At 42.1% G+C, this 23542-nt stretch overlaps 4 protein-coding genes across 4 annotated transcripts in view; all 4 read right to left on the minus strand.

Annotated features, from left to right (window-relative positions):
- Nucleotides 1-507, minus strand: part of LOC131991701 (nuclear factor 7, ovary-like) — a 1402-nt gene extending 895 nt beyond the window's left edge. The window contains exon 1 of the mRNA XM_059357203.1: nucleotides 1-507. This exon is cut by the window's left edge and continues 895 nt beyond it. Within this exon, the coding sequence (XP_059213186.1) occupies nucleotides 1-507 (507 nt within the window).
- Nucleotides 508-3525: 3018 nt separating this feature from the next.
- LOC131990755 (nuclear factor 7, ovary-like) lies at nucleotides 3526-4993 on the minus strand. Its single transcript, XM_059355870.1, has 2 exons — nucleotides 3632-4993; nucleotides 3526-3552 (listed from the first exon to the last, which is right to left on the minus strand). The coding sequence occupies exons 1-2, from the start codon at nucleotides 4991-4993 to the stop codon at nucleotides 3526-3528; spliced, it is 1389 nt and encodes a 462-aa protein (XP_059211853.1).
- Nucleotides 4994-12916: 7923 nt separating this feature from the next.
- Nucleotides 12917-14311, minus strand: LOC131990756 (nuclear factor 7, brain-like). The gene has a single exon (XM_059355873.1). The coding sequence runs from the start codon at nucleotides 14309-14311 to the stop codon at nucleotides 12917-12919; it is 1395 nt and encodes a 464-aa protein (XP_059211856.1).
- Nucleotides 14312-20272: 5961 nt separating this feature from the next.
- Nucleotides 20273-21886, minus strand: LOC131991700 (E3 ubiquitin-protein ligase TRIM39-like). Its single transcript, XM_059357202.1, has one exon. It carries the CDS (start codon nucleotides 21884-21886, stop codon nucleotides 20483-20485), a length of 1404 nt encoding a protein of 467 aa, XP_059213185.1. The 3' UTR covers nucleotides 20273-20482.
- Nucleotides 21887-23542: the final 1656 nt, after the last annotated feature.

The following is a 23542-nucleotide window of genomic DNA, read 5'->3' on the forward strand; positions in this document are numbered from 1 at the left end:
CTGTGTCTCTGTGTATCGGGCCTGGACCTGAATGTGTTCTGCTGTTTCATCAAACTTCACTTTAACTTCTTTAAAAACCTCTAACTTCTCCTTTAAAGGCTCCAGAGTTTCCTGAAGTTCCTTCTTGTGTTGTTGTGCAGCTTCATCAATGGATATGAATATGTGGTTGGAGTGTTCATCTGAGTCTATGCAGATGTGACACACTGGCTGCTGATGGTCCAGACAGAAGAGTTTGAGTTTCTCAGAGTGCAGACTGCAGAGAGGTTCTGAAGCTCTCTGATCTCTCTCCTGTAAGAAACTCTCACACAGCTTCTTTAACACCAGGTTACAAGGTGGTTCACTCATTGAAGATTTCTTACAATCTGGACACTCTCTGGTTGGTTTCCCCGTCCACCAGCTCTGCAGACAGTCTTTACAGAAGCTGTGGCTGCATGACAGGACGACAGGATCTTTAAAGATGTCGTGGCAGACAGAACAGCAGAGATCGTCCTCTAATCTGGAAGCCATTTAGTCTCTGAGTGAAGCTGAAAACACCGCAGACAAACAGCTCAGCCACTCCCTGTTCTCTCAAAGTTACTTTACTTTCCTGTAAAACTGTCGTTCAGTTTGTGGATTCAGCAGCTGGGTAAAGTGGAGCTGTTCCAGTATTCCCAGTAATCTCCTGAAGTCGTCCTCTTTCAGTCAAAGTGGAGGTTTTAGTCTGAAGCTGAATCTTATCGTCCGTCTCTCAGAGTGTGTGTCTGTCTCTTTGTCTCAGTGAGGCAGAATAACAACCTGTTACCTTGTTTGACTCAGGTGAGTCAGCTGAGGGGCGGAGCTTTGACAGTTAATCAGGTCAAAGTCTCATTCTAAACTGGTTAATAATTGACCTGCAGAGTCTCTTTACAGACATGCTGTAACATGCAGTGTTTCTCCTGCAGTAAATGTGTTATTGTGTCCTCTTGTGTGTGAGTCTTTGTGCATTCTGGGGTCCCTAAACAGTCTGTGAGCTGCATAAATGGGGTCTGAGTGTAAAGCTGAGACTCTTGTGGATTCAAAGAGCCCAATGTTCCTCATGTGTGATGATGTTGGTGAGAGAAACTTGAGCTCAGTGTATAAAATGAGCTGCTGTGACCTCTAGGATAATCACAGCCTCATGAAACTTTACAACCACCAACTAGAGACCTGGAGCATTCAGACTAGAGACCTGGAGCATCAAGACTAGAGACCTGGAGCATTCAGAGACTAGAGACCTGGAGCATTCAGACTAGAGACCTGGAGCATTCAGACTAGAGACCTGGAGCATCCAGACTAGAGACCTGGAGCATCCAGACTAGAGACCTGGAGCATTCAGACTAGAGACCTGGAGCATCCAGACTAGAGACCTGGAGCATTCAGACTAGAGACCTGGAGCATCAAGACTAGAGACCTGGAGCATTCAGAGACTAGAGACCTGGAGCATTCAGACTAGAGACCTGGAGCATCCAGACTAGAGACCTGGAGCATCCAGACTAGAGACCTGGAGCATTCAGACTAGAGACCTGGAACATTCAGACTAGAGACCTGGAGCATTCAGACTAGAGACCTGGAGCATTCAGACTAGAGACCTGGAGCATTCAGACTAGAGACCTGGAGCATTCAGAGGATGGATGGCTGACACACTAGATTCACAATAAGCAGCAACACAACACAAGTGCTGCCATACAATCACACAAAATACACAAATCTACTAAATGTCAAAAGCTTCTGAAACCAAATCACAGCATGGATTTTTCTCTCTTGGAGTCTGAATGTTGGATTACTGGTTACTGTCAGCTGCCGTACATGAAGCCACGCCCACTGCCACAAACCTGCCCCACCCTTCACAATAAAAGCCCAATAAAGCATGAAGAGCAACAAAAAAATAGTTTACTCTTTTATTGTACAGGGTGTTTCTTTATTTTTCTACACGAAGTGCAAATGCCATAAAGTTAATTACTTTAATTACAAATATTAATATGAACATGGAAGTTGAAATCTGTCAATTAATATAATGGGACAGATTTTTTTTTTCTTTTTTTTTTTACGGTAAAACATTTTTAATCCTACGTTAAAAAAAGTTTTAAAAAACACTAGTAATTCTACAGATATGTATATATATATAGTATAAATACAGATATTAACAGTAAATCATCTGTAATTTTAGATAAACTATATGTAAAATAACTTATGGTTGTTTAATGTAATTTGACAGTAATTATTTTGGAACTCTTGCTGTCAAACTTTAACGTTTTTCTTTGTTTTTTACAGTGCCACTTCCATTCTCTAGAGCTGATGTCTTATTCAAATTTTTTTAAACTTTGTCTTCTGCTCATCTTTGTACTTTGTAAACATTGTTTTAAAAGGGTGCTATTTAAATAAAGTTATTATGACTATTGTTATCATTATTATTATTATTGTTTGTGATGTCCCACAGATATAAAGGTCAACAGACTTTCACCTGCACTGTCGTGTGAAATTTTAGTGGGCCTAGTGTGGGCCAGATGTGGGTACTGGACCACTAATACAGCAACATTTGCACCAATTCTGTCTAAAAAAAAACTTGATACAAAATGCAAGCGTAAGAAGTACTCAGGAGATGATCAGAGTTTGATGAAGTAGAGTTTATTTGTGCACAGAAGACAATAAACACAAGTCTTTGGTCTGAACTAAAGTAGACTGAAGAACTCTTGGTTGGGCTTCACTTTATATTCCAAACAGACTCCTCCTATGCAATTCCTCATTGGTGGGCCACTTGTGCTCACCTTTCCAAAAAAGAACAACTCATACACCTCAAAAACAATTATGTCATTTACCCTTCCTCTTTTTGGCCATTCAGTTGCCTAGATACCAGCTTCATTTGTGTTACAACACTCTTCGCTTAAACCCTCCTGTAGACTTTTGAACCCTTCACCAATGACACCAATATTTCTAGTGGGGGCTGCTTGTGTTTTTAAAAAAAAGATCATGACTCAGTTCTTACATGGCAAAGCATCAAAGAATCATTGCTCAGTCCATACCCTGGCCCTTATCTAACTATTTGTTAAAACCTTTAAAGAGTCCTTAGCCCTACTACCGGACATGGCTGCCCATGGCCCTGGCTATAACTGTGATTATTTACACATGGAGGTCTAAGCCTATAGCTGGCCCATCTCTAGCTGTAACTGATTGATTGATTACATGTGGTGGTTAAGCACAAACATTACTGCACACTGCTACAGATACATTTTCCTTCCACAACACCCAGCAGCAAACAGTCACCAATATTCACATTATCCCTCTCTATATATTTAGGTAAAATTATTAATAACTAAGAATTGTCTTCATGTTTGCTCAGTTTCTGTTTTTTGAGACTCTGAAGTTACAGTTTGAGTTACAATAATCAGATGTTGGCACATAAAACATTAACCACCGTCAACCACCAATAAAAGATAAAAACCATCAATAAATGAGAATGAAGTTTTACAAAGAATTCACTTTAAAGGTTTGATCAATAATTGAACAGGAAACTACAGAGATGCCTGCCAGTCACAGAGTGATTGACAGCTCTTTGATCTGATGTTACATCATCATGACATCATTTCCTCACACTGACAGAGGAAAAAACATGACAAGGTCCTGCAGCCACAGAGACCTTCACTGGTAAAACCTGCAGTGGGTGATTCTGAAAATTGTAAAAATATGGAAACATCCTCTCAGTGAAAGTGTGTGTGAAGGTGTGTATGTGTGTGTTAGTGTCAGCATCAGAGAACGACAGCTTTCCTCTGTTCCAGTTCAGATTCACTCTGATTCTCTCGAGCGTCTTCTGCACTACGAGAACAGTTTCTTTATCTGATGGTGACCATGATGAGTATTTATCTACATTTAACCGTATTCTCCATAATCCAGACCGTATGTTTCCTTTCCTCTGGACAGACTCTGCTAACACACCCAGTATCCAGCTTGTACTGTCTCCAACCTCGACCTCCCAGCTGTGAGTCCCTGAGTTAAAGCCCTCAGAGCCCAGAACAGAGCAGGAATAACCAATCCTCTCTGGATTATCAGGAAGCTGTTGTTTCTCTCCTCGTCTCAGACCGGTTAGATCTTCAGACAGGATGAGGACTGAACCAGCAGTGTTTGGGTCCAGAACAACAGGACTGTAGGAGACCATGTCCTTCATCTTGTTCCAGATGTTGAAGGCCAGGTTGCCCAGGTGTTTGGCCTGGTCTATCAGAGCTCCTGAGGGCAGCTGTGGATCCTCCAGCAGGGGGCGCTGCTGGACTCTTTCCACTGCAGCCTTGTAGTTGTGCAGGAATGAGACGTGTTCAGCTCTCAGCTGGTCCTCTGTGGCTCTGACTGTGTCTGAAAGAGCTGCTATCTCTCTGCTCAGAGCCTCCATCTTCTCCTTCATCATCTGACTCTTCTGCTCCTCTTCCTCCCTCAGTGCAGCCATCCTGGCCTCCTCTTCCTCTTCTAGAAACTGGTGAAGCTTCTTAAACTGCTCCTTAATCTTCGTCTCTGTGCGTCGGGCCTGGTCCTGAATGTGTCCTGCTGTTTGATCAAACTTCACTTTAACTTCTTTAAAAACCTTTAACTTCTTCTTTAAAGGCTCCAGAGTTTCCTGAAGTTTCTTCTTGATTTTTTGTACAACTTCATCGAGGGGTCTGAATCTGTGGTTGGAGTGTTTTTCTGAGTCTCTGCAGATGAGACACACTGGCTGATGATGGTCCAGACAGAAGAGTTTGAGTTTCTCAGAGTGCAGACTGCAGAGAGCCTCTGAAGCTCTCTGAACTCTTTGCTGTAAGAAACTCTCACACAGGTTCTTTAACACCAGGTTACAAGGTGGATGACCCTTAGATTTTCTCTTACAAACTGGACACTCTTTGGTTTGTTTCCCCGTCCACCAGCTCTGCAGACAGTCTTTACAGAAGCTGTGGCTGCATGACAGGACGACAGGATCTTTAAAGATGTCGCGGCAGACAGGACAGCAGAGATCGTCCTCTAATCTGGAAGCCATTTAGTCTCTGAGTGAAGCTGAAAACACAGCAGACAAACAGCTCAGCCACTCCCTGTTCTCTCAAAGTTACTTTACTTTCCTGTAAAACTGTCGTTCAGTTTGTGGATTCAGCAGCTGGGTGAAGTGGAGCTGTTCCAGTATTCCCAGTAATCTCCTGAAGTCGTCCTCTTTCAGTCCAAGTGGAGGTTTTAGTCCGAAGCTGAATCTTATCGTCCGTCACTCAGAGTGTGTGTGTCTCTTTGTCTCAGTGAGGCAGAAAAACAACCTGTTACCTGCTTTGTCTCAGGTGAGTTAGCTGAGTAGCGGAGCGTTAACATAACGTCCCACCAGGTTTAGTCACATAACAACCTGGTGAATAACTCTGAGCTGCTGATCTCTGAATCAAAACAAGTTCTGTGTTTCCCCACATTTCTCTTTACAGACATGCTGTAACCTGCAGTAAATGTGTTTTTGTGTCCTCTTGTATGTGACGCCTGGATTCCACTGGATGCGTAACGGCTGCAGATCCGTCGTCGGAGCCGTTACGCACCCATTATAATCAATGTGTGAGATTCCACCGACTGCAGATCCGCTGCGTAATGAGTCCGACAACGCAGGGCCATCCGACAGCCCTCGCAACACTTGCGCAGAGCTTCTATTTTTGTCGGACGACGGAGCACTACGTATAAATTCAGCACAGAGCAGATCGTTCGGGACAGGAAGTCTTGCACAAACACAAAATAAAACACCGGTATATTTTCAAAATAAAATACCTCGGGTTCGCTAACGAGGTCGGCCGGCTCGTTAACAAGCCGGCCAACCTCGTTAGCGCTCGTTAAGACGGAGTCGCTGGATTTGTCTCCAGTCATTAACGAGGAGATGTTGATTATCTTCCAGTTATATCAATTGATTAGGCGTGAATTCGCGAGATCTCGTGCGTCCTCGGGACTCTGCTGTCCGCAACAGCTCCGACACAGACGGATCCGGTGGGTGTTGACGGACTGCGTAGATACGCAGCCGTTGCGGACAGACCCCTGTCGGAGTCGTTACGCATCCAGTGGAATCCAGGCGTGAATCTTTGTGCATCCTGGGGTCCCTAAACAGTCTGTGATCTGCATAAATCGGGTCTGACTAGTAAGCTGAGACTCTTGTGGATTTAATGAGCCCAATTTTCTTGATGTGAGATGATGTTAGTCAGTGAAGCTAAATGCTTCCAAGACCTAGCTAAGTGCTAGCCTGGAGTGCTAATGGGGTTATCCCTGCATGCTAACGGGAGCTAGCGGCAATGCTAATGTGAGCTAGCGACGCTAAAGCTAACCGTGAGCGCTAAATAACATTCTCTTACTCCTCTCTACACCTCAACCTGACTGAGCGAATCCGCTGCTAATTCATGTTAGCATTAACTGGAGCATTAACTGGATGTTAGTTTTGGCAAAAAAACGAAAACAAAATGTATGTTACTTACCTCAGAAAGCTGAGCAGCGACTCCTTGGAGTGTCTGTTAGTCCAACCAAACACTGAACAAGACACTTAATGAACAAAACGTTCAAATAAACTGTCGTGAAGTGAAAATACAGTGAAAGGATCAAAGCTATGAGACCAAACCGCTAAATGGCCTTTTTAATATCTATATAAAGTTATATATAACTTTATTGACACGTTGCCGTGGATACGCATTGTTCTGCTTCTCTCCTGATGACAGCTCGCCTTGTTAGTGACCTGTCAATAAAAGGTAGCCCCGCCCCAAATCATACGATTCTTTATCTTCTATTTTCTTCTAAATGGGGCCATTATTTACACTATTAACATCAGATTGTCTTGAAGAAGATTTTTTACTAGTGATTGAGACCATAGTGTTGTCCTAAAAAACATTTCTGAGGCAATAAATCAAGTGACAAGTTTTCTCATTTTGCATTGAAATGAATGTACAGTGTTATTTTTGCAGCCACACTTAGCGCCCCCTGCTGGAATTTTCAGTAGAATGCAGCTTAAGGCACTTCCTGGTTTGCCTCCCTGCTCAGACCCGGAGGTTGCCGCCTGATCACTCTCTCAAGACTGCCGAACAGTACGGTAAACATCAACAACACTTTATATTTACAAGCTACACATTATTAGCAGGCTATTTCCCAGCTAGCTGCAGCTTACCAATGGGCTGAGTGCTTCTGTCAAAACCTGGATACAACTGCCGTAATCAATAACACCAGAAGCCACATGAACATTTCAAAATAAAACAGAGGTATAAAACCCTTAAATAAATTATTCAGAGCTACAAATAATGATGACATTATTGAATGCATACATATATTAAATACACATGTTGTCTATTTATTGTTGTACACTGTGAACAATATGTCTACCTCTTCTATGAAAATAATTCTAAATTCCTTCAACCATTACTAAATATAAAAGTGGTAATTTGATTATAATTATCAAGTTAATTATTAATCAGCGTTTCAAATTGATAGTTTAGTAACTGACTTACTGACTTAGGTGAATTGGCTATATTTTTCTCTGTATCACAGAGTGGTGCCCCAGTAAAGCAAATCATAAAATGTATTATAATGAATAATTATTTATTATAATTATTAGTAATTCTGATAGTCATCTAACTACACTGTGTGTGATGGGTTTCTGTGATTGACAGGTGTTTCTTAATGAACTCAGAGTGACGTCACCAACACAACATCCATCTTTCTCTCCTCTCTCTCGTCTGGTTTTGTCTTTTCAGGGTTTCCTGCTGCTGCACATTTCAACTAGAAAATTTCCTCTGGGGAAATTCTGAAAGGGCCACGGGGGCTACTGCCGGTGTGTGTACACTATGATGAGATTCTTCAGAGATTTCAAACTATGCCCTTTAACCTCAAAATGTGTGTGTGTGTGTGTGTGTGTGTGTAATTAAAATCACATAAAGTTACTGTGTGTGTGTGTGCGTGCGTGCGTGCGTGTGCGTGCGTGCGTGTGTTTGAAGCATGTGTATGCATGTGTGAGGAGTGTGCGTGCTTACGCGCATGTGAGTGTGTGTGTATCTGAAACTGTAATCACATCAAAGATCAAAGCAATCAACAGAATTAACTGACACCTGTTAATGTCCCGGAACATTGACAGGTGGAATTTCTGGCCTCGAACAGAAAGCATTTTTGGTAAAACCATAATACCTATCATTGATCCGACTTCACTTTGAGCGTCCTGAGTTCTTCCTGAACCTCTACATATGTTTTTTTTTAAGAAAAATGAAAAAATAGCTTTGTTAGAGCGATCTAAAAAAACAGTTAAATCTCACTTTTTCCAAAATCTTCCTGCGTTTTTAATATGGGACCCAATGAGGCTGTTGGTGGTTTTGGTGGCGCATCTTTCCGTCGTACGCCCAAACTATAACTCTGACAGCTTTACCAGAGGATTGTGAGTGAGAAGACTAATTTTCCTACGCTTCTATGTATAAATTATTTCTGTCGAGTGGAATTTGCAGCCTGGAGCGCAGTTTTAAAATGTATTTTTTGACAGTTTTACCTCTCCCTCTAAACTCTGAGCGATGACATCACACACTCTGACACGAACATTCCGTGCAATACACACCCATTATAATCTCAGAATTTCTCCAAAAATGATCATGGTCATTGAACAGGGATTGATAAAAAACTATATGACCTATTGAAACGTGGATTAATTCACCGATACACAAGACTTGTGTCTACTGTTTAAAGTTTAAATGGAGTCTCTAGGTGAAATAATGCCGGAGAAGTAGACGTTTAAAAATCTCCAATTATTGTTCTTTTTCGCTCATTTTTTGTCGGCCGTCCCATTCATTTCAATGCAAAATTTTGAGCAGTTTTTGAGCAGAAAAATTCGTATTCTGTAGAGAAAAGTAATAGCACACCGATCCCGATCAAACCGCACGTTTTGATATATAATTTGTCCTGCAACTCTTTAAGTTGTAGGACTAGTAGCGGGACGAAATTGCGTCCGGAAGAGGAAGAAGAAGAAATCCACAGTATAACAGTAGTGCAGCACTGGTCCATACAGATATTGCTGTATGGGACCAGTGCTCAGTGCGATTGCCCCGAGGCCCTAATAAACAACACTGAAACAATACAGATAAAAATTGTAATTTAAAAATGATGAATATTTTAGGGATAGGCTAGTCTGAACAGGTGTGTTTTGAGATGTGACTTGAAAGTTGACAGTGTTGTTAGAGAGCGGATGTAGTGAGGGAGTTTGTTCCAGAGTCGGGGGGCAGAGCAGCTAAAAGATCGTAGTCCCATTGTGGCTAAATGGGCGGAAGGGGTGGAGAGGAGTGAAGCAGAGGAGGTCCTGAGTGTACGGCAGGGTGTGGAGGTTTGGAGGAGCTCAGTGAGGTATGATGGTGCAAGGTTGTGGAGGGCTTTGAATGTGAGGAGCAGGATCTTGAAGTTAATACGGAGGTGGATCGGGAGCCAATGAAGGTGTTTGAGGACAGGAGTGATGTGCTGCGTGGATGAACTTCTGGAAATTATGCGTGCAGCCGAATTATGGACTAATTGCAGTTTATGGAGGGATTTTTGTGGCAGACCATGAAGAAGAGCATTACAGTAATCGAGTCGGGATGTGACAAGGATGGAGGTGCTATTATGCGAGAGAGATGGGCGAAGGCGATTGATGTTGCGAAGATGAAAGTATGCAGACCGGGTGATGTTATTGATATGGGCAGTGAAGGAGAGGGTGCTATCCAGGATGACGCCCAGACTTTTGACCTGAGGGCAGGGATAGATCGGGGTGCTATTATCAATATGCAGTGAGAAACTGTTGGTTTTGGATAGTGTGGATTTACTGCCAACCAAAAGGAGTTCTGTTTTATTTCTGTTGAGTTTAAGAAAGTTGTGGGAGAAACAGGTGTTAACTTCTTGCAGACAGTCAAGGAGGGGGGGGGGGGGGGGGGGGTGGAGGAAGTGTGGAGCCAGGATTGCAGGAGAGATAGAACTGGGTGTCGTCTGCATAACAATGAAAATTGAGTCCGTGATGCCTGAAGATATTACCGAGAGGGAGTAGATAGATGATGAAAAGAAGGGGGCCAAGGACAGAGCCCTGTGGTACACCACAAGTGACTGGGGAGGGTTGGGATTTGTGATTCCTGAGCTGTACCATCTGTGTGCGACCGGAGAGGTAGGAGGTGAACCAGGAGAGAGTGGTGAGAGTAAGACCAATGGAGTTTAGGCGGTTGAGGAGGATTCTATGTGAGATTGTATCAAAAGCTGCAGTGAGGTCAAGGAGGATGAGTATGGAGAGATGTCCGGAATCTGCTGCTGTGAGAAGGTCATTGGTGATCTTTGCCAGGGCTGTTTCAGTGCTGTGATGAGGACGGAAACCAGATTGAAACTTTTCATAGAGGGAATTGTGGGTGAGATGATTATGAACCTGTGTAGCAACAACTTTCTCTAGAATTTTGGACAGAAAGGGAAGGTGTGATATTGGTCGGAAATTATTAAGGTCATTGGGGTCCAGGCCAGGTTTTTTGAGTATTGGAGTGATTATTGCTGTTTTGAGGGGGGCCGGAATGAAGCCAGAGGAGAGGGAGGAGTGTATGATGTCAGTAATGAGTGGGAAAAGAGAAGGGAGACAGAGTTTAACCAGGTTAGTAGGCAGAGGGTCAAGACTACAGGTGGAGGACTTGGATTTGATGATATGATGATATGATGGTGGTTAATTCTGTGGGGGTTGGGAGATCAAAATTGGATAATGGGGGTATGAAAGGTGGAGCAGTGGAGAAGCAGTTGATGCAGTCGGTGCGTGTGCATGGAGGAGGTAGTTGTTTATGAATGCTGACAATTTTGTCATCGAAAAAGTCCATAAATTTATTGCAGAGGGTAGTAGAGTACATGTGAGGGGCAAGAGTGTCTGGGGGCCGTAGCATATTGTTGAGTGTGGTGAACAGAGTGCATGTGTTTCCTTCAGCAGTCCCGATGACAGAGGTGTAGTAATCTGTTTTGGCCTTGGCAATGGCATCTTTATATTTGAGCAGATGGTTATGGTACATGTTATGGTGAACAGTGAGGCCGGATTTTCTTGCGAGGCGTTCTAGTCGGCGTCCTTCAGTTTTGAGTCTACGGAGTTGTGGGGTGTACCAGGGTTCAGAGCGTGTGAAGGTGACAGACCGTGTTTTTAATGCCGCCAGTGTATCCAGGAGGTTGTTAAGTTCATAGTTATAGTGGAATATCAGATCCTCGGGTGTGTTTAAGTGGTCGGTGCTTGGGAGGGAATTTACTGCAGCAGAGAAAGTTGATGGATTGATGCTCTTGACGTTTCTGAATGTAATATAGCGTGGTGTTCTTATTTTGGATAACGGTAGTTTAACGGTAAATGACACAAGTTTGTGATCTGACAGGGGAAAGTCTGATATTATATGTTTCAGTGGTGATATGCCAGTGCAACAGATGAGATCTGATGTAGACCAAAGCTGTCCAGGCAGGATGTGAAGTCTTTTGTGAGAGAGCTGTCTATGTTGTCCATGTGAATATTGAAGTCCCCTAGCAATATGATATTGGGTGACAGAGAGGACAAAGTGGCAACAAAGTCAGAGAATTCATTTATAAAACCAGAATTATTATTATTATTATTATATTAAATAGACAGCATTTGTAATCAAAAGGTATTTATTCTAAAAACAAGTAAAGCATATAAAAGGTACACATCTATAAAGTTTATAGAAACTACATTACAAAAGAGAGGGAACGTGTGTGTGTGTGTGTGTGTGTGTGTGTGTGTGTGTGTGAGTGGGGTTGAAGCTCCTAGCACAAAAGAAAACTCCAGCAACTAGGCCTGGTGGCCGTGTGGCAGTGTGAGCTGTTACAAAATTGCATCTTGTTACAGTTTTCTTAAAATATATATTATGTGTAAATCAGTGTGTGAGCAGTTCAAAGGTTAGTAAAGTTAGTTGCATGTAACTGTCTGTATAAAGCAAGATCAACATACAACTTTGATTGTAACACGAATATCATATAAATGTACTTAAAACACACATATAAACCAAATCATTAATTACAGGTCAAATCCTTTATACTAAAGTCCTTGCTGATTGCTTACCTAAACCCAGTTGCTTTACTCACGAATCCAGTTGAAAAAGGGGGGGGGGGGGGGTCCTTTTTTCAGTGGCAGGCGTGGAAAGAAGGAAGTTGATTTCAATAATTTGCCGTCTTGCAAATTAAGCTGCTGGTTGTCCTTGTTGTGGTTGTCCTTGTTGTTGAGGTAAAGCTTTCTCTGGCAGTTGCTATGAACTTTGTGTTCATTAATGCAACTTTGGTGCGCAGAGAAGATCAGAGTTGCAGTTGGTTCAGAATTCCTTATGGAAAGGAGATTCTGAATGCAGTCTCAGAAGGAAGAAGGCCTCACCTCAGCGGGGCTCTGCAGGAGATGAGGGGGAAGGGCTGGTGAATCCAGGGTCCCCTCCCGGATGGAGCTGAAGGTGTTTCTGCTCTGGGGGCAGTGAAGAAAGAGTGAGATCAGGGGGACACTGACCGGTTTAATCAGGGAACCCCATGTGAAGTCACAGGTCACTTGACCAATGAGTTGGTCTGTGGGTCGTAAACGCCGAGCATTCTGCAAGGGAAGTTCTTCCAAGGACACAAAATGGCGGTGACCTGTGGTCAGATTCACCTGTGGTACGATCCCAACAGGATGATGTCACATAAAAAATCTCAAACACCGTCAACAGCCAATAGAAGAAAGAAACTATCAATGAGAAATAAGTTTTACAGAGAATTCACTATAAGATTTGGTCAATAATCGAAAAGGAAACCACAGAGACGCCTGCCAGTCACAGAGTGATTGACAGCTCTTTAATCTGATGTTACATCATCATGACATCATCATGACATAATTTCCTCACACTGACGGAGAAACAAACATCACAAGGACAACGTAGTCACATGTTCCTCAAAAACTTCAGGACGTCTTGAACAGAACGAAGCTGATCGTCTATTTCTGTTGTCCTTCAGACACAGAGACCTTCACTGGTAAAACCTGCAGTGGGCGATTCCTACAATTGGAAATATATGGAAACATCCTCTCAGTAAAAGTGTGTGCGAAGGTGTGTATGTTTGTGTTAGTGTCAGCATCAGAGAACGACAGCTTTCCTCTGTTCCAGTCCAGATTCACTCTGATCCTCTGAGACTTCTTCTGCACTACAAGAGGAGTCTCTTCATCTGATGCAGACAATGACGAGTAATTACCTTGAAAGAACTGTATTCTCCATAATCCAGAGTCTATGTCTGCCCTCCTCTGGACAGACTCTGCTAACACACCCAGTTCCCACCATGTACTGTCTCCAACCTCGACCTCCCAGCTGTGAGTCCCTGAGTTAAAGCCCTCAGAGCCCACAACAGAGAAGGGATAACCAATCCTCTCTGGATTATCAGGAAGCTGCTGTTTTATGCCATATCTCATTCTGGTCAGATCTTCAGACAGGATGAGGTTTTGACCAGCAGTGTTTGGGTCCAGAACAACAGGACTGTAGGAGACCATGTCCTTCATCTTGTTCCAGATGTTGAAGGCAAGGTTGCCCAGGTGTTTGGCCTGGTCTATCAGAGCTCCTGAGGGCAGCTGTGGATCCTCCAGCAGGGGGCGCTGCTGGACTCTTTCCACTGCAGCCTTGTAGTTGTGCAGGAATGAGACGTGTTCAGCTCTCAGCTGGTCTTCTGTGGCTCTGACTGTGTCTGAAAGAGCTGCTATCTCTCTGCTCAGAGCCTCCATCTTCTCCTTCATCATCTGACTCTTCTGCTCCTCTTCCTCCCTCAGTGCAGCCATCCTGGCCTCCTCTTCCTCTTCTAGAAACTGGTGAAGCTCCTTAAACTGCTCCTTAATCTGCGTCTCTGTGCGTCGGGCCTGGACCTGAATGTGTTCTGCTGTTTGATCAAACTCCACTTTTACTTCTTTAAAAACCTCTAACTTCTTCTTTAAAGGCTCCAGAGTTTCCTGAAGTTCCTTCTTGTGTTGTTGTGCAGCTTCATCGATGGGTCTGAATCTGTGGTTGGTGTGTTTTTCTGAATGACTGCAGACGAGACACACTGGCTGCTGATGGTCCAGACAGAAGAGTTTGAGTTTCTCAGAGTGCAGACTGCAGAGAGCCTCTGAAGCTCTCTGATCTCTCTCCTGTAAGAAACTCTCACACAGCTTCTTTAACACCAGGTTACAAGGTGGACGAACTTTTGAAGATTTTCTCTGACAAACTGGACACTCTCTGGTTTGTTTCCCCGTCCACCAGCTCTGCAGACAGTCTTTACAGAAGCTGTGGCTGCATGACAGGACGACAGGATCTTTAAAGATGTCGTGGCAGACAGAACAGCAGAGATCGTCCTCGAATCTGGAAGCCATTTAGTCTCTGAGTGAAGCTGAAAACACAGCAGACAAACAGCTCAGCCACTCCCTGTTCTCTCAAAGTTACTTTACTTTCCTGTAAAACTGTCGTTCAGTTTGTGGATTCAGCAGCTGGGTGAAGTGGAGCTGTTCCAGTATTCCCAGTAATCTCCTGAAATTGTCCTCTTTCAGTCAAAGTGGAGGTTTTAGTCGGAAGTTGAATCTTATCGTCCGTCTCTCAGAGAGTGTGTGTGTCTCTCTTTGTCTCAGTGAGGCAGAATAACAGCCTGTTTCCTGGTTTGACTCAGGTGAGTCAGCTGAGGGGCGGAGCTTGAACACATTTGCTTAACAAATTGAGTATCATTCCAACCTGGTGAATAACTCTGAGCTGCAGATCTCTGAATTAAAACAAGTTCTGTGTTTCCCCACATTTCTCTTTACAGACATGCTGTAACATGCAGTAAATGTGTTATTGTGTCCTCTTGTATGTGAATCTTTGTGCATCCTGGGGTCCCTAAACAGTCTGTGAGCTGCATAAATGGGGTCTGACTGGACAGCCGAGACTCTTGTGGATTTAATGAGCCCAATTTTCTTGATGTGTGATAATGTTAGAATGAATGAATGAATGAATGAATGAATGAATGAATGAACCTTTTATTGTCATTGCACAGAGTACAAGTACAGTACAACGAAATTAAGCCATCAACCCGTCCAGAACGCATAATACACCAACAAACAATATCACAAGGTAGACAGGACAGGAAGACAGGGTGTGAAGAGAGATAAAATACAGCACACATGGGGAGAGGAAAGGAGGAAAAAAGCATGAAAAAAACCTCAGCAACATGGCATGGTACACTTTCACAACATGAATAGACGTATGACGTGCAGGGGGGGGAGGGGGGGGCCAGCATAGCCAGGCGGCCATCCGGACCTGCAGCCATCTGCGGCGCTGTTCACAGACCCGCCTGTCTCGCTGGGGGTATGAAGCGTCGAAGGCGTGGGTTGGGGGGTAGTTGGGGGAGGGATGTATGCATATCAGTATATGTGGAAGTTCGTGTATAGGCCTGAGACCCGCCTTTGTCAAGCACCAAACAGTTCGTCTCAGTTCGCTGGAATAACAAAACCGATAAGCCTGGACGTTGCTAAGGAGATGACCTTCCTTCCTGGGCCAGAGCAAAGGCAGACAGTTCAACAGGTGGTAGTGGAGTCGAGAGGGGGGGAGGATGGGATGGTAGTGTCTCCCTACATTCCTCAGCAGGGAAGATTAGCAACGGCCTTCGAGCCAAGGCTGTTGTTTGGGGGAAGCCAGATAAGATTGGAATTTGAGCTGTGGGTGGAAGTGGCAGCGATTTTCTGCTACTAATCCTGTCGATGGTAAAAATGTCCCTCCTGATCTCCAGATCGATCCCTTTCCAGGGCTGCCACCTTTTCCTGGATGGTATCCATGGTGCGGTTTATAACCACAGTCTGAGTTCCGACAGCCCTGGCCATACATTCAATCATCACGGGCAGCTTAATGGGGCCTTTTACTGCTGACACCATTTCCTTTGTGTTTCGATAAACCAGAGCAAGGCCCAATCCAATCAGCAAAAGCCCTGTTATCACGGTTCCGAATAGGTAAATATCTTCGATGTCCTCCAGAGACGAGCAGATGGTGTCAATTTCGTTAAGAGACCAGTTGATCAAATCCATGGTTTTTGGTTTTTGAGAGCAGTGTAGAGAGAGTCTTCCAAGTTAGACAGTAGACAAGACGAGACGAGAGGAGCGAAGCAGGGAAAAACACAGTGGGAGGGAGAGAGAAAAAGATGCGACCGCCTCCGTTGAGAGCCAAAGAGAAGAAGTGAAACTTGAGCAATACCTGGTTCACACGTGAATAATCGGATCTGTTCTGTTCCACAGGTGAATCTTGGGTTCATTTGTGGACTTTAACTGGTGTTTTTTGGTTCTCTGGCAAGGGACAACCAGAGATCTCCCCTCCATTGTGGTTCTCTGATGAGGAACATCTCTCACATGATGCTTGGCGTTTATGACACCTAACAGATGAGTTCAACTTAATTTGCAAGACGGCAAATTATTGAAACTCAGCCTGAAATCAAACTTTCCTCAACGGCCACTTTGAAAGGACTTCTCCCTTTTCTCAACTGGACTGTGAGTAATGTAACTGTTCAGATTTTCAAAATTCAGCCCTCTGAAAAGGCACACTGACGCAATAACTCATTTTTTATCCTTGGTCTTCCTTTATTATATTACAAAATTACCACAGGTAACCACAGGTGATAAACCTGAAATGATTAAACCAAATGCAACAGGTTACATATAATAATATTAATTAAATTGTAACTTCTAAATAGCTATTTTTACTTTTTACAATAAATAAAACATTGATTATTTTAATATATATTCAATCAAATGTCTTGTCATGAATTAAAGTTATGAATTTTAGTAAACACAGCGGACCCAAAAGCTTAAACACAGTGTCTTGACTAACATTAGAGGCTAACATTAATAGCTAAATGCTTCCAAGACCTAGCTAAGCGCTAGCGGCAATGCTAACGCGAGCTAGCAACGCTAACCTAACGACAAAATGTATGTTACTTACCTCAGAAAACTGAGTAGCCACTCCTTGGAGTGTCTGTTAGTCCAACCAAACACTGAACAAGACATTAAGTGAAAATATAGTAAAAGGGTCAAAGTTATGAGACCAAACCGCTAAATGTCCTTTTTAATATCTATATAACGTTATAAATGACTTTATTGACACGTTGCCGTGGATACGCATTGTTCTGCTTCTCTCCTGATGATGGCTCACCTTGTTAGTGACCTGTCAATCAAAGGTAGCCACGCCCCAAATCATACGATTCTTTATCTTCTGTTTTCTTCTAAATGGGGCCATTATTTACAATATTAACATCAGATTGTCTTGAAGAAGATTTTTTTACTAGTGACTGAGACCATAGTCTTGTCCTAAAAAACATTTCTGAGGTAATCAATCAAGTGACAAGTTTTCTCATTTTGCATTGAAATTAATGGACAGAAATGTTTTTGCAGCCACAGTTAGCGCCCCCTGCTGGAATTTTCAGTAGAATGCAGCTTAAGGCACTTCCTGGTTTGCCTCCCTGCTCAGACCCGGAGGTTGCCGCCTGATCACTCTCTCAAGACTGCCGAACAGTACGGTAAACATCAACAACACTTTATATTTACAAGCTACACATTATTAGCAGGCTATTTCCCAGCTAGCTGCAGCTTACCAATGGGCTGAGTGCTTCTGTCAAAACCTGGATACAACTGCCGTAATCAATAACACCAGAAGCCACATAAACATTTCAAAATAAAAATAAAAAGAGGTATAAAACTCAAAAAAAAATATTTAGAGCTACAAATAATGATAACATTATTAAATGCATACACACATTAAATACACATGTTGTCTATTTATTGTTGTACACTGTGAACGATATGTCAACCTCTTCTATGAAAATAATTCTAAATTCCTTCAACCATTACTAAATATAAATGTGGTAATTTGATTATAATTATTAAGTTAATTATTAATCAGCGTTTCAAATTGATAGTTTAGTCACTGACTTAATGACTTAGGTGAATTGGCTATTTTCTCTGTTTTACAGAATGGTGCCCCAGTAAAGCAAATGATAAAATGTATTATAATTAATAATTATTTATTATAATTATTAGTAATTCTGATAGCCATCTAACTACACTGTGTGTGAAGGGTTTCTGTGATTGACAGGTGTTTCTTAATGAACTCAGAGTGACGTCACCAACACAACATCCATGTTCCTCTCCTCTCTCTCGTCTGGTTTTGTGTTTTCAGGGTTTCCTGCTGCTGCACATTTCAAATAGGAGCTCTATATTTAGACTTGGTGACCTTTGACCCCCTGCTGCTTTATTAAGGTTTGTAAACAGTCTGGGAAACTGACGGGGGTTTCCCCCTCTGACTGTGGTCCTGTGTGTGCTCCGTGCTTAAAATGAGACGTTTCTGTCAGCGATAACTTCCTGTAAGAAACCTCTGAAATTATACATCAGTCTCCAGTTATTGTCTTATTTATGTTTTTATCTACAAATTAATTTCTCCTAATCGTCCTACCCCATATCTTCTGGGTTTTTTAAATACAAATACTTGAAATTAACGTGTATTTGCAGGACGTTTGTTGTACCCAGGGTCAGACCTGAACTAAGAAAAGCACCAAACTCAATCCTTTGTTATTGTTTCATCGAGAGACCCCCAGCAGCAGAATATTGCAGGTTTTAATGTTATTGGAATCTTTGTGGTCTTTTCTTGTGCTTCTCCGTGCTTTCCAAAAAACCCCCACAAAAAATGTATTATTTTCCATGAAATAAATAGTAGGGAGCTGGGATTTTTGGTGGTGATTAGAGTCTTGGATATGTCAAATATTAGCAACAAAATTGATTTGATTGCATTAGTGTTTTTTATGTAGTGCCAGATAATCCTTCTCGTGGCCCTCGTCGCCAAAAAGAAGGCCATGCACACTAAAACTGCTATTAAATCACCATACATCAATATTTTTTTCAGATTTTTTTTTCATAAATCTCTTAAACAACTTCAGACTTGTTCAAAACTACCAAACATTAAACCATTTTCAGAATTTTAACTTTTTTATTTTAGTTCTCTCGTGACCTTCGTGGCCAAAAATGCCTCATAGACTTCCATTCAAGCCACATTTTTTAAACTCTCTGCCATTATGGTATTAAAAGAAGTAATTTCTTGGAAAAATGTAAATATTTAAACTGGCATATATAGGTTTAAAATTCTGAAAATGATTTAATGTTTGGTAGTTTTGAACAGGTCTGAAGTTGTTTAAGAGATTTTTGAAAAAAAAATATTATATAAAATATTGATGTACGGTGAATTAATAGCAGTTGTGTGCGTAGCCTTTTTTGGCCACGAGGGTCACGAGAGGGTAGTAAATGCATCAATGTATAGAGTATAAAAGACATGTAAGGGTTAATGACAATGGATTTCTAAAATTTTACTAAAAAGAAAAGTTCCTGTAAAAATTCATGCCTCAAGCTGTAACACAGCCAAAATGATCGACAAATGGAAAAAAAAGAGAGAAAAATGTCCGAACATGGCCGAGGAGGGCATACGGGTTAAGAACAGTACTTGAATAAATGTACTTAGTTACATTGCACCACCTCAAACCTCAGAGAAGTGTTTAATGCTGTAAGAAAACTAAACATAATGACTTTGTTTTCAGAGAGAAGCCGTTGAATGCACTGATATAATTTTATTTGTTTTGAAGCAACTTAAGTGAACAATGCAGAACTTGAGTCATATGAATATAAATAGTAACTCTCGGATAAGATATAATAACTATCATACTGTAAATAAAAAATAACTGGCAAAACCTCCAATATATCTCACACGTTTTCCAGAAAAAGTGTCAGTTTTTGTGGTTTTGGGTTACTGACTTGCAACAATAAAAAAAAAAATCGACATCGACTGAAAAAAATGTCTGGAATTGTTGAAAATTATGGGTGTGATATTTCCCAAATGAATTTTAAAAATAAGAGAAAAATACATTTCATGCAGTTTCAAAATGTGTCTTAAGTAAATACAAAATAATGTTAAAAATATAATAACATTTTATATGAAGCTCTGACTTTATTAGTCATAAATAACCTGAAATGTTTTTCCTAATGTATTTTATCTTAAAAAGACTACCAGCAGATAAACATTAATTAAAGACACATATTCTTTATACATTTATCCTTAAAACATGATTCATATGTGAACATCTTTTTATTAAACTGTACATGCTGCTGTTTGTGACTTTATGGAGCAGTGTCTCCTCCTGGTGGCCACATGTGAGACCTGCAGCCTCCACTGTTTGTGATGTTTATTGCTTAAAGATGATAAAGTTTTGCCTTATAGACATTTTATTTACAGAGCCTACACCTACTTTTCCACATACCTATAAATGTGTTAGTCCTCACTCTTCTTCACCTTTAACTTATGCATTTATCAGTCACAGAGTGATTGACAGCTCTTTGATTTGAGTTGTTGATTCTGCTGATGTTACATCATCATGACATCATCATGACATCATTTCCTTACACTGACGGAGGAAAAAACATCACAAGGACAACATAGTCACATGTTCCTCAAAGACTTCAGGACGTCTTGAACAGAACGATGCTGATCGTCTATTTCTGTTGTCCTGCAGCCACAGAGACCTTCACTGGTAAAACCTGCAGTGGGAGTTTCCTCCAATCCAAATTGAAAAAACATGGAAACATCCTCTCAGTGAAAGTGTGTGTGAAGGTGTGTATGTGTGTGTTAGTGTCAGCATCAGAGAACGACAGCGTTCCTCTGTTCCAGTCCAGATTCACTCTGATCCTCTGGAACTTCTTCTGGACTACAAGAACAGTTCCTTCATCTGATGGTGACCATGATGAGTATTCATCTTCAAAGAAATCTATTCTCCATAATCCAGGCCGTATGTCTCCTCTCCTCTGGACAGACTCTGCTAACACACCCAGACACCAGATTGTATTGTCTCCAACCTCGACCTCCCAGCTGTGAGTCCCTGAGTTAAAGCCCTCAGAGCCCAGAACAGACCAGTTATAACCACCAATCCTCTCTGGATTATCAGGAAGCTGCTGTTTCTCTCCTGCTCTCAGACTGGTCAGATCTTCAGACAGGATGAGTTCTGGACCAGCAGTGTTTGGGTCCAGAACAACAGGACTGTAGGAGACCATGTCCTTCATCTTGTTCCAGATGTTGAAGGCCAGGTTGCCCAGGTGTTTGGCCTGGTCTATCAGAGCTCCTGAGGGCAGCTGTGGATCCTCCAGCAGGGGGCGCTGCTGGACTCTTTCCACTGCAGCCTTGTAGTTGTGCAGGAATGAGACGTGTTCAGCTCTCAGCTGGTCCTCTGTGGCTCTGACTGTGTCTGAAAGAGCTGCTATCTCTCTGCTCAGAGCCTCCATCTTCTCCTTCATCATCTGACTCTTCTGCTCCTCTTCCTCCCTCAGTGCAGCCATCCTGGCCTCCTCTTCCTCTTCTAGAAACTGGTGAAGCTTCTTAAACTGCTCCTTAATCTGTGTCTCTGTGCGTCGGGCCTGGACCTGAATGTGTTCTGCTGTTTGATCAAACTTCATTTTAACTCTTTTAAAAACCTTTAACTTCTTCTTTAAAGGCTCCAGAGTTTCCTGAAGTTCCTTCTTGTGTTGTTGTGCAGCTTCATTGATGGAACTGAATCTGTGGTTGGTGTGTTTTTCTGAATCTACGCAGACGAGACACACTGGCTGCTGATGGTCCAGACAGAAGAGTTTGAGTTTCTCAGAGTGCAGACTGCAGAGAGCCTCTGAAGCTCTCTGATCTCTCTCCTGTAAGAAACTCTCACACAGGTTCTTTAACACCAGGTTACAAGGTGGTTCACTCTTCGAAGATCTTCTCTTACAAACTGGACACTCTCTGGTTTGTTTCCCCGTCCACCAGCTCTGCAGACAGTCTTTACAGAAGCTGTGGCTGCATGACAGGACGACAGGATCTTTAAAGATGTTGTGGCAGACAGAACAGCAGAGATCGTCCTCTAATCTGGAAGCCATTTAGTCTCTGAGTGAAGCTGAAAACACAGCAGACAAACAGCTCAGCCACTCCCTGTTCTCTCAAAGTTACTTTACTTTCCTGTAAAACTGTCGTTCAGTTTGTGGATTCAGCAGCTGGGTGAAGTGGAGCTGTTCCAGTATTCCCAGTAATCTCCTGAAGTCGTCCTCTTTCAGTCAAAGTGGAGGTTTTAGTCTGAAGCTGAATCTTATCGTCCGTCTCTCAGAGAGTGTGTGTGTGTGTGTGTGTGTCGTCGTCTTGGTGAGGCAGAATAACAACCTGTTGCCTGCTTTGTCTCAGGTGAGTTAGCTGAGGAGCGGAGCGTTAACATAACGTCCCACCAGGTTGAGTCACATAACAACCTGGTGAATAACTCTGAGCTGCAGATATCTGTGTTTCCCCACATTTCTCTTTACAGACATGCTGTAACTTGCAGTAAATGTGTTATTGTGTCCTCTTGTATGTGAATCTTTGTGCATCCAGGGGTCCCCAAACTTTTTTCGGTGGGGGCCACATCAAGTTTTCTTTCTGTGATGGGGGGCCGGGTCAGTCTATAACAGGAAATGATATGGGCCAAAGTCACCACCAGTGTTATTGAGTAAATATAATGATCATTTGTTGGCCTTGGCACCACCTGTTGGTTTGCAAAAAAGTAAGAAAAAGTCTTCACATGTTTATTTGAAGTACCACAGATATTCCTTTTATTTTGTAGAAAATGAAAACACAAGCTGATGCCAGTTAACAATGATTTCGTAACAGGTACAGGTGAGAATAGACTCTGCATTCAGAATCAACTTAATTTGCAAAATGGCAAATACTGAAACTCAGCTCATATAACTTTATTGACACGTTGCCGTGGATACGCATTGTTCTGCTTCTCTCCTGATGACGGCTCGCCTTGTTAGTGACCTGTCAATCAAAGGTAGCCCTGCCCCCAATCATACGATTCTTTATCTTCTATTTTCTTCTAAATGGGGCCATTATTAGAACTATTAACATCAGAATGTCTTGAAGATGATTTTTTACTAGTGATTAAGACCATAGTGTTGTCCTGAAAAACATTTCTGAGGTAATAAATCAAGTGACAAGTTTTCTCATTTTGCATTGAAATGAATGGACACAAATGCTTTTGCAGCCACACTTAGCGCCCCCTGCTGGAATTCGGTAGAATGCAGCTTAAGTCACTTCCTGGTTTGCCTCCCTGCTCAGACCCGGAGGTTGCCGCCTGGTGTGGAATTGTTGAAAATTATGAATATGATATTTTTGAAATAAATTTTGAAAATAAGTTTCATGCAGTATCAAAATGTTGTTGTTGTTAATATGAGGAAGTTTATACAAAATCTAGTTTAAAAATAATAAATAAACAGAACATAACACAAATAACATTTTAAAATGAACCTCTGATTATATTGGTAATAAATAACCTGAAATGTTTTTCCTAATATGTGTTTTATCTGCAAAATTCTTCCACCAGCAGATAAACATTAATCAGAGATACATATTCTTTATACATTTATCCTTAAATATGATTCATGTGTGGACATCTTTTTACTAAACTGTACATTCTGCTGTTTGTGACTTTATGGAGCAGTGTCTCCTCCTGGTGGCCACATGTGAGACCTGCAGCCTCCACAGTTTGTGATGTTTATTGCTTAAAG

The sequence above is a fragment of the Centropristis striata genome, chromosome 18 (genome assembly GCF_030273125.1).
Source record: "Centropristis striata isolate RG_2023a ecotype Rhode Island chromosome 18, C.striata_1.0, whole genome shotgun sequence".
In the NCBI taxonomy this organism is placed as follows: Eukaryota; Metazoa; Chordata; class Actinopteri; order Perciformes; family Serranidae; genus Centropristis; species Centropristis striata.

Excerpts from the sequence above, each read along its gene's own strand:
- LOC131990756 (XM_059355873.1), bottom strand. The coding sequence starts at position 14,311 with ATGGCTTCCAGATTCGAGGACGATCTCTGCTGTTCTGTCTGCCACGAC.
- LOC131991700 (XM_059357202.1), bottom strand. The coding sequence starts at position 21,886 with ATGGCTTCCAGATTAGAGGACGATCTCTGCTGTTCTGTCTGCCACAAC.
- LOC131990755 (XM_059355870.1), bottom strand. The coding sequence starts at position 4,993 with ATGGCTTCCAGATTAGAGGACGATCTCTGCTGTCCTGTCTGCCGCGAC. Across the intron at positions 3,553-3,631 it reads TGCAGGTTTTACCAGTGAAG|ATCAAAGAGCTGTCAATCAC; the intron begins GTCTCTGTGGCT and ends ATGTAACATCAG.